The 18,173-nt window shown below is 38.4% G+C and overlaps 1 protein-coding gene across 6 annotated transcripts in view; it reads right to left on the bottom strand.

The window, feature by feature from the left end:
* Positions 1 to 18,173, bottom strand: part of WAPL (WAPL cohesin release factor) — a 144,815-nt gene that overhangs the window by 44,807 nt on the left and 81,835 nt on the right. For all 6 annotated transcript variants that reach the window (XM_068140030.1, XM_068140033.1, XM_068140035.1 and 3 more), the window contains one exon: positions 5,078 to 6,127. In XM_068140030.1, the coding sequence (XP_067996131.1) occupies positions 5,078 to 6,127 (1,050 nt within the window). The remainder of the gene's footprint in view (positions 1 to 5,077; positions 6,128 to 18,173) is intronic.

Genomic DNA, 18,173 nt, shown 5'->3' with positions numbered 1-18,173 from the left:
AAGATGTTCAAAGACCAACCAGAAGGCAACACCACAGTAAATTTACTGGGGGGGAAATCAACCCAGTTTTGTTTTAGTGCCCAAGGGTATTTTTGCAGAAGATTTTGAAATCCAAACAGGACTCTGCTTCTGAAGACTTTGATGTTCTCTTAAATGGATAATCAGTATTTACCCAACTAAGGTTATCCAATTTTTGAGGAGATGCAAAGGAAAGAAAAAATTGGGCAAGTTTGCTCATCAGGAATTAAGTGAGTGTCAGATGCTAAGATATAAAAACCCTATGCTATTATCCAGTACAGAGAGTACAGGAACCTCATTTTGATCACTGAAAGGAAAATGAATGCACAACACAAAGGATAGGTTGTGTATCAGAACTGATTTACAAGGCAAAAGGCTAAGCTGCAATACTTATGCTGCAATAACAGGATTAGCTGATACTGTAATTTAAATCAAGAATACTGTAGTTCATTGTTGCTGTATTGCTTATGAGAGGAGATTAATCAAATACAAATGAGCATGTTAGAGAAGATAGAACTTCATACCTTTTATAATGTCTCTTACTTTCTATAATTTTATTGTCATTGGCCAATACAAGAAGTGGTAAAACAAGCATTAACATAGTAGTAGCTGTCCTAGGGAACAGATGGGAAAAACAAAGCACTCAAACTACAAGTTCAGAAGTAAAATACATCTGAAATCATTAGAAAAAGACAGAAACTGACAGTAGACTTATTTCCAGCAGTATAACACTGTCACAGAGTTAAAGAATGGAAGGGGTTGGAAGAGACCTCTGGACATCATATGGTTCAACCCTGACAGGGTTTGCACGGGACTGTGTCCAGGCACGTATTTAGTATCTTAGAGAGGAGATGCCATTATCTCTCTAGGCAGCCTATTTCAAGTGCTCTGTCACTGTCCAGAAGATACAGGTTTGCTCTTCAAAATTGGAGCCTGACGTTAATTTTGGTTAAGAGTTACTCTTTGTCATTAGTTCAGGTTTCTCTTGGAAACAACTCCCCATTTATTAACACAATCAAAATAATTAAGGTGTTTTCCTCCAGAATTAAAAGCTTCTCTTTAGTAGAGCAATTATGTATTCTGGCTACTCAAATCAGTTTCAGATCTGGTGAAGTCTCATCAGTACTTTTAGCCCCTGGCATCCTAGCAGGCTATAGCTGGGAGGCTCACAAGTGAAAGGGACTTTTGCTCCACCGGGTTGCTACATCAACTAATAAAAGAGTACTTTAGACTGCAGGGGCAAAAAAAAAAAAACCACAACTGTGGCAACTTTAAGTAAAACTCCAAGCTTCACCAAAGATATCAAGCTCATAAAATATTATGTGCCTTCTTTAGGAAAAACTCTGTGAACAACCATCTGGCAATTTAAAATCTGAATCATTTTGGTTTTTGGGCTTTTGGATTTTTGTCTGACTTTTCCTTGGGTTTTTGGGTTTGGTTTTTTTGTTTGTTTGTTGGTTTTTTTTGAGTGTGTGTTTTTTTTAAACATTTCAGCAGGGAAACCTATTGTAAAAGTGAACAACAGAAAAGACATTTCAGTGAAAGACAGTCCAACGAAAATTGAATTTATCTACTTTATATTCTTGCCTGCACTAACAATATTGTCCTTTAGAAAAACATTTAAAGGTGTATTAGTAAAATTACTTTCTCCTCAACTGTGAATTACCAGACTGGAAGGGACAGTCTATTTCCAGGTCAGTTTGAAAATCTCTGCACGACATTTTATATAAAATATGTTTCATGGAAATAGGCCTAGATTGTGGTAAGTAACCAAACCACTATCATGGCAAAAACAGAATGCATCTAATCTCTTCAAAAAACTGGCAGTGCCATAAAACCATTTATGAAAGATCATCAAAATCTGTCTTTGCAGTTTCCAGGACTGGAATCCAGAGAGACATTCTGGCAGCTCACCCATCAACCTGAAACTGGAATGCTGGATTTTGATCTGTGGATTGATTCATTAGCACAATAAAGAACAGCACACAAACAACTCAGGTACTGTTAGTACCTCTCACCACTCACTGTTTGTAACTTCAGAGAAAAGCTTTATTGTGCAAGATATTCTGAAAGCTTCTTCAGAGGCTTGGATTCATAACAGGCATTTTCTATGGGTGCAGAAGTCACTTTTTTTCCCCAGTATGTAAAGACAGCACCTCACAGCAATATCACATTTCTACTGCAACCTCAGGCAGAGATCTGCAAGTACTAGATAAATTCTCAGACTCAGCATAACTATATTTAAGGACCTTAATGGGGCTGGTTTGAGTAATCACAATGCTCCAAGTTTGCCAAGGTATGAGAGAAGACAGAATGAAGTGTATCAGGGAATCCTACAGATTTTAGGACAACATCAGACTCCCTATTTTTATAATCTGTACTATAGAAATGACCTAAACAACACACTGCAACGTAGGGAAATAACTTCATACCACCCTTCCAATTTTCAGAGGAAAGAATGCAAGTTACCTGGCTACAATAGTACAAAATAGGAATCAGTTGCACAAAGGAGATGCAAAATAAAGGGGAATCATCTCTCAGTAAAAGCACTGAGAGGTAACACTTTTTGGAGAAGTGTATTAAGAAACCAACAAGACAAAAATTCACATCTACCTGTTTTGCAAATCTCTTAGGAAAATATTTCAGATAAATAATCTGTGATACCTCAGGGTATAATGGCTTCCTTGCTGAATATAGTGCTATGTGCAAACTGTAGATATTTTGAGAATCCAGAGGACAGTAGCTGAAAGAATTATTTGGTGGGTCAGCATCTCAGCTGCATTAACTGTCTAAGCAATTTTTTTCTTTGGCATAGATGGATGAACAAAGACTCAACAGAGAAAGGGACTGAGGTGGAGTATTTCATAAGCAGGCCCTGTAAGTTAAATCTGTTTCCTAAAGAGGCTGGAATGCAAGTACCTTACTATAATTAAGTTTTCATAAAACAAATCAAAGGGTTCAAAATACAATCTTCTCATATAATATCAGCATCAATTTGGCCCTCGTAGCATTTACAAAATAACATTGGAGTTACATTTACCTTTGATTAAAAGGCTTACAGACAAATCCAGGTTTAGGAATCATTATAATTAGAACAGAGAAATAAGCATTCCTTCATGCTAAATTTTATTTCTGGGTTGTATTAGCAGCACTAATTTGTAGGAAAAAACAGCTCCTCCAACATTGCAACGCTAGACTTAATTCCTCCACTCTCCCCATTGCAACAAAATCATGGAATCATTAATCTTGGAAAAGACCTTTAAAATCATCAAGTCCAAATGTAAGCCAACTACCATGACCACTAAACTATATTCTGAAGTGCCACATCTACATGCTTCCTGAACACCTCCAGGGATAGTGACTCCACCACCTTCCTTAGGCAGCCTGTTCCAATGCCTCACCACTCTCTCAGGAAAGAAGTTTTTCCTTATGTCCAATCTAAACCTCCCCTGGCACAACTTAAGCCCATTTCCTCTTGTCCGATTGCTAGTTACTTGGGAGAGGCCAACACCAGCCTCACTACAACCTCCCTGTTGTTGTAGAGAGCAGTAAGATGTCCCCTCAGCCTTCTCTTCTTCATACTAGCTGCCTCAGCCATTCCTAGTACAAGATGCCCTCCAAACCCCACCAGCCTTGTTGCTCCTCTCTGGACAGCTCCAGCATCTCAATGCCTTTCCTATTCTGTGGTGCCCAGAATTGAACACAGCACCCAAGCTATGGCTTCACCAAGGCCAAGTACAGGTGCACTTCCCTACTCATGCTGGACACTGGTTTTGATACAGGCCAGGATGCCACTGGCCTTCTTGGTCACCTGGACACACTGATGGCTCATGTTCAGCCATCTGTCAACCACCCCCCCCAGATCCTTTTCCACCAGGCTCCTTTCCAGTCACTCTTCCTGCAGCATTGCTTGGGGTCATGACGACTGAAGTGTAGGACCCAACGCTTGGTCTTGTTAAAGCTCATTCTGCTGACCTCAGTCCACTGATTTAACCTCTTGATTTAATTTCTCTATAGTGCCTTCCTGTCCTGGAGGAAATCAATATGCATCTTGCCAAAGTCTTGAAAAAGTAACAGCTTCAGTGAATGTATAAAAACTTCCTAAGCTTTGTGCTCCAAAATGAAGGATCAGGAAGTTCCCCAGAACAGTGGCAGCATTTCAAAACACATATTCCAACATGCAAGATTCTTGGGCATTAGTCCTTCAAAAATAAAAAGAAACCTTTCACCAAAGTTATTCCTTTTCTTCTTCACCGACACACCTCAACATTGATCAAAATCATTATACAGGACCCAAATGATCACCCAGCAACTCTAATTTTTCAAAGGCATTCAAACACCAGGACTTGCTCAGCAGACTCTGCATCAAGAGTTCTACTAGCGTACTGATGGAGAGCCAGGAAGGCTCTTTGCCTTTTGTTTGTTGGAAAATAAAGGAACTCCAAATTGTGTGGGTCATGAGTGTGATATTTTCCTCATAGTAGGCTTGTGGTTTGCGTGAGGGGTTAGACTAGAAGACCTTTGGAGGCCCCTTCCAACCCAGACCATTCTGTGATTCCGTAATTGGACTGGCACTCCACGAGTCTCCACAGTCTCTCCCTTGAGAAAGGTCTGAACTGTTTACAAATGCAATCAGAAATGAAAAAATAAACAAACCAAAACAAAGAACACCCATGACTAAAAAAAATAAGAGGTATTTCACGTCCCTAAGTGCTGCTCAAATTTTTGCATTCTGCTTTGTAACTCTGGGTTGATGTGAAGCTTCTGCAGAAAGACATCTGCCTTCCAGGCATAGGCACTGCGTGCTCAATTCACCGAAAGGTAAGAGGTGAAAATCCCCTGTTCCAAACAAACAAAAAAAAAGCCCTCTACCTTTGGCATGAGATCAGGATGTATAGACAGCTATAAGACAGCTGTGAAACTCCACACAGGATGACGGCAGAAATAAGCAAATTTAACTTTTAGATTTCCCAATCAGTATTATTGTTCAAACTTGCAGGTATATACTGCAAAAAAGAATAAACACTGTCATTTAGTACTCCAGAAAAGTTCTGCTTACCTGCATTAGTAGTGAGTTGGCTATCCTGGGCACAGTTTTCATTGCTGTCAGAAGTTGACTGTAGCGAAGAAGATGGTGTAGTTCTACTTCGTTTTTTGTTAGCTTTCCTTTCTGCTACCTGCCACTCTTCATCTTCATCCTCACTTTCACTCAAGTCATCAAACCCAAAGTACTTGATTTTGTAATTGGAACTCCCAGAACTTCTAGAGGCGCCTTCATCTCCCCCTCCCTCATCTTGATCATCGAACCCAAAAAACTCTAATTTGACATCCTTTTTGGATTTGGTATTGCTTGGTCGAAACCTGGTTGTAGTTTTTGTAGTAGCAATGTCTGCTTTTTTTCTTAAGCGTCCAGCCTCTCCCAAGTCTGTGGGGGCTGCTGTGGTAAATTCATCAATTCGTTCCATGGTATCTTGGATAGTAACATTACAAACTGACAAGCAAGATGGATGTAGAACAGTGTAGTCTCTAGTCCGTCCAACCGTCCCTCTAAAACCGGTCCCACTACTTAAAGAAACTTTTCTTGCTGGGTTCAGACCATCATTATTTGACTCACTGTTTGCTTTGGATAAAGACTGACTACTGCCATCCATTAGCTTGTCAAAATTTGTTGCCCCCTGTGGTTTTGCTTTGTTGGATCTACAATATGTCCTACAGTTGCTTGGCCTAGGAATAGTTTGCACAAGATCTTCACTAATGGCTTCCTTTGAATTTTCAGTATCTTCTTTTTCACACTCCTCATCCTTGTTCTTCACCTCTGACAGATGTTCATTGTCAAAATCTAATATATATTCTCCAGTTCTGGTGTCTTCAGCTTCATCCTCCCATTCATATAAGTGAGTTCTTAGTGGCCCCTTCGTCTGAGAGATTTCTGATGGAGAGTCTGCTGGTTTTCCGATGTGGGAGTCCCAAGAATCAGACAAGTCCTTGGCTTCAATGTTGTATCCAGAAGTGTCTGTGGTTTCAGCATTGGTTTTGTTACTGTCTTCAGCATTCTCACAGATGAAATGAGTGTTCTTCTCATTACTCTCATTCAAATTCTGTATTTTATCTAAAAAAGAAAAAAACAAACCATTAAGTTTTTTACTAAACAGCATTATTAAAGTCAAATAAAATCATCCTTAGAGAAAACTTTTAAAAGTCACAAGACAACAGCAAATGTTTGATATCCCATAACCAAAAAACCAAAACAAGACATTGGAGAGGTCCTTGTCCTCCTTGTTTATACTTCTTCAGCTTCTTAGTTTAACATTTTTCATATAATAAAATCTTCTCACTATTTCTAGCAAAAATATAAGCTAACTTGAAATAAGTGCCACTTGGAAAACACATGCATCATGAAAACAATAGCAGTAAAGCTCAGATACAACCACTTACTTATTTACAGAAAAAAAGATACTCTGCAAAAGTCAATGTTTCACACACCAATAACCTTAAGAGAACAGTAAGAGTTATGAGTGATTATAAAGCATTTTCTAGCTATAGACAAAAAGACAAAGCATACTTCCTGTACACAAATTGTAAGAGTGTTGTGGGTTTTCTTCCACAAACATACCCTCCCAAAATTCTTGTTTACATCAAGCTATTGCAGCTGTACTAACAAATATACATTTTACAACAGAGATTTTAGTGTCTGATTTGCTACAAATGTCCTACTTGAAGTAATGTTTCCTTCTGCATAGAACTAGAAAGGAACAGCTAGTATAACCAGAAACACAAAACATGTAAGAATCAATAAACTAGCTATGTTTGCATGTATTTATTTTTAATACTGTAAGATGCATTATAATAGCCTCCTGCGGACAGGAAAACGGAAGCATGGGCAGGTTACAGCTGCTCCGTCTGGTCTTCCAGGTGGTCTCCTCCTGGTCTAAGAACTAGGTAGTGGTGAGGCACCATTACAGGAAGTTAAAATCAGCATGGGCCAGAAAACCTACAGATGAAGTTAAGCAAATCTGAATGATCATCCTAGAATTTACTGCTTAACTCAGTAAGTGTATAGCTACTAAAATGAGCAAGAGTAACGCACTAGCATATCAGTACTAAGAATGTTACAGTTTATGGATGTTATCGTAAGTTTTGATCAATCTACCCTGAATACAACTTCAGCAACTCTTATTTTCTTTTGCTGCTCCAAATGAAAATATCTGGACTTCCAAAAGAAATACAGAAAATGCAATTCTTATTACAATTTTAGATTAAATCACTTCTGAAGTGCAGATCTTTTTACAAAGAATTTCTACAGATCTGAGGAAGAATAGCTCCCAAATGTTACTCTCTGCAGAAGTGTAAGACACTTCTGCAATCCACAAACACTTCTGCAATCCACAACCACATCTACATCTTATGCTGTTAAAAAGATCAAATTCTACTGTAAGAAATCAGGTTTTGTAACATTTGTTTCCAGCTGACCAGCATACACACAATAGTAATGCCAGGAAAGCCAGCAAGAAATATTCCACCTGTTGTTGGAGGTCACTTCCAACCCAAACCCTTCCATGATTTTCAAATTAAAACAGCATCATCCAAATGCTATCCTTTCACAAATGATTCACAAAAGAACTTTTAAGGTGCAAGCAGAAAAATTCTAGTTAAAGGAATCACTACCATGGAAAGTTTTGCAGGAAATTGGTTTAATCCTAGCTGAGATCCCTCTGGGAGACAGGACGAGTAATATCACAAAGTGTAGCTAAGATCTCTGGGAACCCAGCTGAGGACTGCCACAGAAGTTTAGACACTGAGCTCAATTTAAAAAAAAGCATATATGAAATGAAAAACTCAATTCCCCAAAGAGTCCTAGCCATCTCAATGAAGGAATCTTTTTAAATCTTTTTTAGTATAGCTATGTTATACAAGATATCTTGTTATTTCCATACTGATCTCTTGCTTGTGATAATCGAAGAGGCCCAACCAAAATGAATCTTTCTGTAGTCAGCGAGTTTGACAGTGTACAGTATGTTCTTTTCTTCCCCCCATATGTTTAATATTACTGCATAACTGAAGACTACCATAATACTTAGGCATGAAAGCAAGCAAATGAAACAAAAATTGTCAGACTTTCTCCCAACAATACACTATTTTGCAAACTCACCACTTACTGCTCCGTATGTGAGTACAGATTTATGGGAATTAATAAAGTCCAAGTAACACTTCAAGTAAGTGCATTTAAAATATGCCTGTCTTGGCTTACAGAACAATACTGAATGATTAAGAAGAAGTTTCAGTATGTCTATCTAAAAGAGGAATGGTCATCCCTTCCTAAGGAAGTTTGGGATTTTAAGGAGTTGCATTTCATACCAAGACCAAATTAAATCTCATCATCCCAGGGAAGGAGTAAAATACATGTGTGTGCATATGCATGTTAAAACCCAAGAGTCAAGTAATACAGGAACCTTTGTTGAGATTAAAACACCCTGACATTTAGTTTTACATTGTCTTAACTGAAATCATTATTATCTCAGCTACACTCTGTACTCTCATGTAAAGATAATCAACACATGAAGCTTAGAAAACAGACTGAAGAGGCCAAAAATACATTTTGCTCATGCACAGCAGTAGCATGTACAAAACCAAAACCAAACAAAAAACCCGACACACCAAAAAACAACACACCTGAAGAAATTACCAAGGAATCTGTCTGCAAAGAAATCATTATGAAAAGGTTTGGGTTTAGAGGTTTGTTTGGGGCTTTTTTGGTGTTTTTTTAAAAATTGTTACTAGCACATGTCAAAAACCATGCCTATTCTGTAATACATACTTTCACAAGTTCTCTTAAAAGTGCAGATTTTAAGATACAAAACCCAAAGGCATGCAGGAAGTGAGTATTTATGCCTTTTGCTGTGACCGTTTGAGGCTGTGCCTTTAAGAAAGGGACAGTGCTGGGACACTGTGGCCGAATGTTTTGGTGAAGACAATGAAAACATCGATGTTCTAAACAAATTTCACTGGTAGATTGGTAAAATGCAGTTTTAAGCTTTAATGCAGCTGGAGTTTTTTCTCAGTTTGTTCCTTTCCTTCTCCCTTCCAGCTTGGCTGCTTCTGGGCTCCTAGCCAGAACGACCTTGGACACCAGATAAGCACTAATTACTAATACTGCATGTGCTTTTTTGAGGCCTAACAAAATTTCATCCTTATTAATTGCCTTTTTCTCTCTCTCTCTAACCCTCTTTGGGAAAAAAGGGAGGTAGGGGGAGAGAAGGGGGTACGGGGGGGGGGACCCTCCTCTGTCTGGAAGAGGGACTTTCCTTCCTGTATTCTTGTTTTTTTCACTTTGCTGTATATTTCTGTATATATATTGTAAATACTGTATATATTGTATATCTAACCTGTATTTCCACATTGCTTGTAAAAATATAGCATTTCCTTTGCTTCTCTGGCTGAGTTAGCTGTGGGTTTTTTTTTCCTCTTTGTGGGGGAGAGAAAGCTAGGCCTTCTCTCTCAACCCACCACATTTGCTGAAGATCACTTTATCTAAAACATACACCCTGAATTCCCCTGTCCATTCTTCAGTTCTGATACAGTGTTTGGTAGTTAAAACCACTTTACTTGTTCAGTCTCTTTCCAGAAAGTTCCTCTGTCAGTAACCAAAAGCTAAAGCCATCACTGACAAAGCCTTTGTAAGAAAGATGATCCTTAGGATGCTTACATTAACTACAGAGCTCTTTTTCTTTCAAAAAGGTTTTTCTAACATGCAGTAGTGATGTCACCAAGTAATAATAAACCCAAACAAATATTTTCATTAAGAGTGGATTTTAGTTGATTTTCATGAGGTTGCTACATACACTGAAAAATGATCCCACTAATTGTCCTAGAAGTGTTTAGACTGTTCTGAAATTACCCTAAGATTTGTAGGGCTCTGAGCAAGCAACAAAGTCATCTGTGACGTATTAAGGTAACAACTTCCTATCTTACTGCAGCAGCCTCATTTGGACAAACTGAAGCATCAGCTGAGAGATGCAGCATGACAAGAGCAATCCTTCTTTACATCTGTTTTCTCCACTTCAAATTTTCTGTACTTGCTGTACTAAGGTGTTCACACTTTTTTTCTTCCCATAGTGGCTCCCCCCATCTCCAATTTCACACTTAGCCAACCTGCCTACTCTTGTCATGCTCGCTCCCAACAGTTTCAAAAAAAAAAAAAAACCCAAACAAAAAACTGAGGCAACTGAGCTAGCTAATAATTAATTCCTCAATGTCAATCTGCACCACTTCTAAGAGAACCACCAAACCACACAGGTACTTCAAGGCCTGCATAATAGGTAAATTTGATCAGACTGGGTTAAGGCAGTAGCATACACATCTAATTCTTCAAGCCTTAAATCGCTTGTTTCTCTTCATCTGCAAGTAGAATCACTTTTTCAGTCAGCTCACTAATAACAAATCCATTCTATTCCAAACAGTTTTAATGATGCTTCATTTGCTGAACTTTCAAGAAATTATCTTAAAAGCCAAACACCTATTATTAACAGCTCTTCCTGCAGCCCAGTAGAACTTCAGTTGCCTTTGCATAAACTATGCATCATTTGAAGTATGCAACTTAGAATTTTGAATTGTCTGAAAAGGCTCCACAAGTGTCAACAAAATACCGCACCTAATTTTTCACTTTCAGATACCAATTCAATAAAGGATATAAAATTCCTCTTAAAACAGTAAGCAAGTGGCAGCTAACCCACTCCCTTCATTTTGTACCTGTCAGACCAACATTTTTAAACCACTTCATAAGTCTTAGCAACTGTAGCAGAGAGGTCTTCCATCTCCAGTAATAAGCATGGCCGATGGAAAATGTAACCAGTGCATCAGATAGAAAGTCTGGCTTTAAAATTGGATCATCATAATGCACTGGTGGAAAACTAAGTAGTGATGTTTGGAGGATACTTCCTCAAAGACAACTTTGTCAAACTGCTGTTTTCATCTAATCGATGAGTCAATAGCTGTCACACTGAAGCTTCTGTTGCAAAAATTACACTAAATCAACTGCTAATTGCACAACACCAGCAATTCTGATGACCACTGTAATTTCTAAAAACCAAGGTTATCTGTAGCAACTACTACAGCAGAAGAGCATGACTGCAGGCAATCATAACATACATTTTTATTTACAGATGCAGAAGATACTGAGAAAAATGGGAGAAAAGGAACTAATTTTGAATTACTAGATATTTTGTAGATCAAAATCATAGAATGGCTTAGGCTGAAAGGGACCTTAGAGATCATCTATTTGAACCTCCCTGCCATGGGCAGGGACATCTCTCAGTTTGACTCAGCTGCTCAAGGCCTCATCCAGCCTAAACACCCCCAGGGATGAGGCATTCACAACCTCCCTGGGCAGCTTTTTCCAGTCTCACCATCCTCATACTAAAGAACTTCTTCCTAAAATCCAGTCTAAACCTATTCTCCCTCAGCTTAAAACCATACCCCTTGTCCTGTTGTTAGACACCTTTACGAAAAGTCCCTCTCCACCCTCCCTGTAGGATCCATTCAGATATTGGAAGGCAGCTACAAGGTCCCCCCCGAGTCTTCTCTAGGCTGAACAACCCCAGTTCCCTCAGACTATCCTCATAGCAGAGGTGTTCCAACCCATGTGGGTGTATTTCTCTATCAGTTTACACATAATTTAGACTTGGTAATTTAGATTGTTTCTCTTATACTCTGATAATTAATTTCCAGAGATTTAAGCAGAAAACAAATAATGACTACTACAGGAGATTGTTATGCTTGTTAGGAATATTATGCTAGCACCTGGACAACAACCACAACAACAAAAAAAAGGCACCACTCTGGTGGATCATATCATTATATACTACTGCTATATATAAATCCATGCTAGTTGACACAGTGAAAGGTCTAAAAAAATTGCAAAGCTTTCAAAAATTGGCAGAGCAAAAAGACTGTGGGTTTTATTTTTTTTGTGGGTTTTGTGGGGTTTGGAGATTTTTTTTAGGGGTTTTTGAGTTTATATTGTTGTTGGGGTTTTTTGCTTTGGTTGGGTTTTTTCAAATTGCATGCCACCCATAAAGTGTTTTAAACTGAAAGTTGCAAAGAAAGAAGTAAGTTTACTAGTTAAAGACAGACAACTTGCAATATGCTTATCTTCAATCTTTAGTTACAGATTATCGTAAAGAACAAAAAAGTGAAGGCCAGCAGTTTTTCCAGAGCAAAATGAGACAGCTGAGCAAGACCACTGCTACTAATTCAAGCTGACTTCCAGACCAGGCAGCAAACATAAAAAAGAGACTATAGAATCTCTATTCACCTAATACAAAGTTTCACTTTTGGATTGATCATGAAATACAAAAAAATAAATTGCTAGAAGAACTATGAAGAGACCATATGGCAATTTATCTCCACAACTGGCTATGTGGTTCCAGTTACTTTATATTATGTACAAAATGACAGACAAACAAAGAAAAGAGCATAAAGGTTTAGGAAAAAAAAAAAAAAAGAGTAACTCTAAACTTGACCTTTGACTGTCTCCCACTGCTTGGAGGAGTGTGGAACATATTAATGTACTTTTTTCCCACCTCTGGTAATGACAACTCATCAACATAATCTCTAAGTATGAGGCAAATGTCTAATTAAATTAAAAGGAAAAAAAAAAAATAACAGGATGCCAGGACTCAGAAATAAGCATCAAGAGACTAAAAAGGAACAGACAAAACCCAGCTCCTTTACCTCTAGCTGGAACAGGCCAGCAGAGCACAGAGTCGTCAGGAAAAGATGCCTAGTATTTGAAACATGATTAATGCAAAGCTGTCTTGCAGGTGATTTTGAAAGGAGGTACAGGTAGAGAACACAAAAGACTATCCTAAGTATCTGGGCAAAAGAGAAAGTAAATGTTAGGGGTGGTGCAGGACCCTAAAAGGTTGCAGAAATCATTCTAGGAGCCTGAAATGTTTCCCCAGGATTTGCTATACATCTTTCCAGAGTCTCTCTGTTTTGTCAAACTAGAGATAATCCTTTTTGCCTGAACAGCTTCCCTCAGAAAATTTTTAGAGACAGCTAGAATTGGTATTGTCTCATATCATCACTGATGACATTCTAGAATATTTAATGTAATGAAACTATACTGATATGCTTGACTCATCACTTTAAGCATTTGGGTATACATGAAAAGAACCACCTCCATTCCTATTCATGGTTCATCATAATGGCATTTACTGTTAAACGTCAAAGCCTGCTCCAGGCAAGGCCTGAAAAGCAGTGAGCAGGTTAACATACAACAGGGAAGCCATAAAACCAATTCTTATCACTTCTCATAGGAGACTGAAAGTTTGGAAGATCCTTCTTACCTGAAGAGTAAACACTGAAGGTTTGAAGAAAAGGTAACACCTCCATCAATTATCAAAACTGCAAGAGCTAACAATTTCATACCCTGATCCTTAGGCTACAACACATACCAAGTTGGAATCCATAACAAAGTAAAAGGAAAAATTCCTTTAGGAAGCCAAATGCTCTTCCTTCCAAAAAGACTCCAAAGCATAATCCAAACCAATGATCAGGAAATGTATCCTCCAGCCGAGTCTCTATTTTCATTTCTTTTCACTTATCTTGTAAGACCAGGGCTGCCGGGCCTTAAGTCTGAAAACATCATTTTCAGCTTCATAACTATCAAATCTAATACTAATCATTTAATGTCAAACACTATATGCTTCTATTAAGAAATCAGTGATAAAGCTGGTATTTTTAAGTTACCAAAGCAGTCTCCCAGGTTGTAAGAACAATGTCTTTTAACATAATTTTTTCTCCTCAACAGACTTCCAGCTTCAAACAAGCCCATTGACTGAATTCAGCCACCACCCTCCACATCCCCCCCAACACCAACCTGTTTGACTGGACAGGAGACAGCACACACTGCAGATCTATGGCAACATGTGCTGACTAGCCAGCGTGCTGTTGTCTTTTCAAATGGATTAGGGATTGAATTATAACCACATTTTCTTTACCAGCATACAGAGAGGTGCAGGAACAGAACAATCAGTTCAGTGCAGTTTTTCACTCCACCATACTTCTTGACATTTGAAATAGCATTGTATCTTTGAAATCTCTCCTTATCACTCAAAGTTTGCACAAAACTGGTTAACAAGTACGAAGGATTTTAAGAAATTGAAGAAAACAGAAGGATGGTCAATATTAGCCTTGGTATGCTAAGAAAACATGCTAATATGTCAAAATGTTAACATATTTTAAAAAATAAAAGCTTATTTGGTCTATTTACTCATGGGATAATTGCCAGTATTAAATGTTAGGCATACCAACTTGAGCTCCAGGTTAGTCTTCTCTCATTTCTATCAATTCTTGATGAACACTCATCTCCAAGGTACAAAAAGACATATTGCCTTCTATAGCCTTTGCAGTGTAAGACCTTATGCTACTTCATTGCTGTGTAACCAGCTGTAGAAGCCTGCATTTCAGTACCAAAAGGAGCATGACTGATTTTTTATACATGGGAAACTAATCTACAAACTGAAACTAGACTGCTTTTGCTATTAGCCACACAGTCATGGAGTCCATTGCAAATGTATAGATAATACTAAAGTTAGTCAGAAGCAATGAAATCTTTAAAAGGGCAAGCTAGTGGCCAGTTTTATACTCCTCCTCTTCAAACAGACACCTGATTACCAAGACACACGTGAAAGCAAGAAAACAAAACATTAAGGAAAAGAAGGCAGCAAGATACTTATTTAAAAAAAAGTACCCAGGGACTTCAGATCTCTCCAGCTACTGAGGGCATGCACATTAGCAGGCCACAGCTCATGAACAGACCACTGACATAGGATGTAGGAAACAGTTTGTTAAGCTTATTATGAGCTACAGCTCTGCCTGATGCTCCCCAAATGCTCAGAATCATGTATTATGGCTCTATTGCACCACTACCAATGTTCCCAAGGATAAAGCCACATCATTTTACAACTTGATCAAGCTAAAAGGAAAAGATGAATCTTCACCAGGTGCTTATAGCACATTCCTCACTTCTGGGATGAGAGCCCAAACGAGATATACACACAGTGTCTTTGCTGGTTTGGACAGAAAGCCAGCAACTGCAGAGAAGCTGTGCATTTGTCCAAGTAAGAAAATTAATTTCATTACAGCTTCTCTCTTCTTCTCTGCAGCAGAAATGAAATGTTTTGGTTGATAAGGAGAATAGGTTACAGACTACACTCCTTTGATTCACTTTCTGCTGGGAAACCGAGAGAAGAAAAAGTTATGGATTTAAACCACATAATTGTAAGAAATGGCTAAATTTACTTAGATCTGTCATTGTCCACTGATGCCCAAAAGACCTGACAAAGCGGTCCCTATTAACAGGCATAAACAGAAGATAAGAAGCATAAGAGCATCAGAAGACTAGACTCTCAAGACCACTTTTATAGTTGACAATCAGTAAAAATAGATAACATTATAGAACCACCACATTCCTAGCTATGATTACAAATTCTTACATAATTCTGGTTATTTGCTCTCTTTCAATCAATGTAGGCTCTCAGTAAGTTTGCATCCAGGTTGGATAGACACTGTTTGTCTCTCTGCAGATGTTTCCAGTGTTGTCATATTTTGCACAATTCCACAGAAAACCCTAAAGTAATGAGATTTAATTTACTGCCACTGTAGAGGTATTTTAATTAAGAATAGGTTTTGTTTCTTCTTTCCTTTCCAGCACCCTGAATATCAAAATTCTAAAGTCATTTATATGTAAAGTTTGAATTTATTATTTACAAAGGTAATGTACAAAAGTTCTCAATCACATTACATCATTTCAGTTAAGAGCAGCTACTCTTCCAAACACACAGTTTGTGAGAAAGATGACACTTCCCTCTCTCAAATCACCTGAGTGCAGCCTTTCAGTTTTGTAACATAGTGTTCAGCTTCTCTAATAAACCATTAGGTTCATTCCATGAACCTAACATATTTCCACATTTTCAGTACAGGAACTGCCGTGCTGCTGCTGCTGCTCACACAGCACCCCACCATGCTTTGGCTCCGCTCTGTGAAAGACTGAACTCTAACCACCATAATTCTGCTTCTCTGCTTGCGCCCCTGTTCAATCTCTAAGAAGTACTTCCTCATAGACGTCTTCCCACTGGGAAAACACGCTACCAGCAGGCACTCAGAAAAGTTGTCTTTCACTGGTGCAAAAATTATACCTCCTGTCAGTGAGTGTACAGCTTGTTTGAAAATCCCTATATTTCAGTGGAAATGGAGGCTTTCCACAGCAGGCTGACACAATCACCCTCCCTCTTGTGGAGAAAATATCCACAGAGCTCATCACTTGCTTTATCTCAGGCCCAATTTTCCAAAGTATGGGAAGTCACTGGTTTTGAAGGAGTGACCTAGAGGCTCTTCCCCTCTTCGGTTTCTTCTATCAGCCATTAGACTTTCTCTCTAAACACCAATTCTTCATTGTATCTTAAGTAACTGCATATCTCAAGGCCACCTTCATACCTGGCCAAACCACACACAGTGCCATGTTCAGCACAACTGCATTCCGAGCAAGCATTTGGGGGCAACCCACCAATTCTCAAAATTAGGAATTTGCTTCATAATTAAAATACAGCATTTATTCCTCCAATTAAAATACAGCTACAAATTAACCTAGGTTGCTTGCCATCAGCTATATCCAGCCTCTCAACTTCTGTAAAATTAAACCTCTATAATTTTCTTTGCCTATCAAGTCTTTTCGTTTTCCCAGGTAAGTATTTCTGTCCAAGTTGCACCTACCAGTCGTACAGCTGGAATCACTATCACTCTTCTGTCACTTTTCTTACTAATGTTGCTTAGAACTCTTCTACCACATTCTTAAAACCATGTTTAAAGCCTGCTTTCTTCTGGTGAATATAGATTTGCAAAACAAATGCAACTTTTTTCTAGTTTTAAACATTGCCTCACATCTGCAATACATCCACATTCCTAAGATATAAATTATAATGTGACTCTACAGACACTTATATTATGTAAAAACCCAATATATCACACAGCATGTTATCAATGCCCACACCCAATTTGCATGCAAAATCCATACCTCTCAAATAAAGGGCAATTGTAATTTTAGGAAACAATCCTAAAACCTTTTCTACAGGAAGAAAACTAACTTCTTGTCTTCTACCAAAGAATTAAGCTTTGAAGAACTCTGTGCACTGCTAGCATGTGCAAGCATAAAATGGTCATGAAGAGACAAGAAATTGCACAACATCAATTCCGATAGTCAGAAGAGCTGTTGCACTCTGTAATAGAGGAGTTGTCAGTGCCTGGATTTGCTGTATCATTGTCTACCTCCGACTGGAAGTCCAATTAAATAGATGTTCTCCCTCACCGGTAGCTCAGAAGGGCATCTTTTTCTTAGAGCAACAGGAGAAAGCTGGACCAGGAAGCTAACTACTTCCCCTTGCAAGAAAAACAAGACAAAGTGTCATGGGCAACACGAGGAACTGGCATAGGCCAAAAGAAGTTTAATTTTCATAATTTTTTGTACTGTGAGCCCTTACGAAAAAAATATTAAGGCATAGCAGAAGATAGCAGCACCAACAACTGTCAAAACAAATGTATCCTTAAGGTAAGTCTGTCTGAACTCAGACACTATTCATAAATATGCTGAACCTCTTTACTGAATACAGTAGCAGCTTCTTAGAAAATAGTGCCAAGTTTGAACTTGGAAATATTTTCCACAAAGTTAACAAGATCTCAGCAGTTTGAATATAAAATGGCTTCCTAACCAACTGCTTTCTGCTTTCCTGCATGCTTTGGCCTGCTCAACAGGTAAGCACATTAACAGGTTGTTTTTTTTCTTAGAATCACAGTGTCATTTTGGTTGGAAAACACCTTTAGGGTCATTGAGTCCAACCATTAACCCAGTGATGCCAAATCCACCACTAACCCTGTCCCTCAAGCACCACAGCTAAACATCTTTTAAATACCTCCAAAGGATGGAAACTCAACCACTTCCCTGGGTAGTCTGTTCCAATGCTTCACAGCTTTCTGGTGAAGAGATTTTTCCAACAAAATTATCCCACCTAACCACCCCCAAAGAAACTTAAGACAGTTCCTTCTTTCCTATTACTTATTACTTGTGAGAAGCACTGGCCAACTGCTTTGAATGAGATGTT

The sequence above is a fragment of the Melanerpes formicivorus genome, unplaced genomic scaffold (genome assembly GCF_026170545.1).
Source record: "Melanerpes formicivorus ecotype bairdi unplaced genomic scaffold, bMelFor1.0.p_v2 SCAF_6, whole genome shotgun sequence".
NCBI classification, from domain to species: domain Eukaryota; kingdom Metazoa; phylum Chordata; class Aves; order Piciformes; family Picidae; genus Melanerpes; species Melanerpes formicivorus.
The sequence above is the reverse complement of the archived record's forward strand: the minus strand, read 5'-3'. Positions and strand labels throughout refer to the sequence as shown.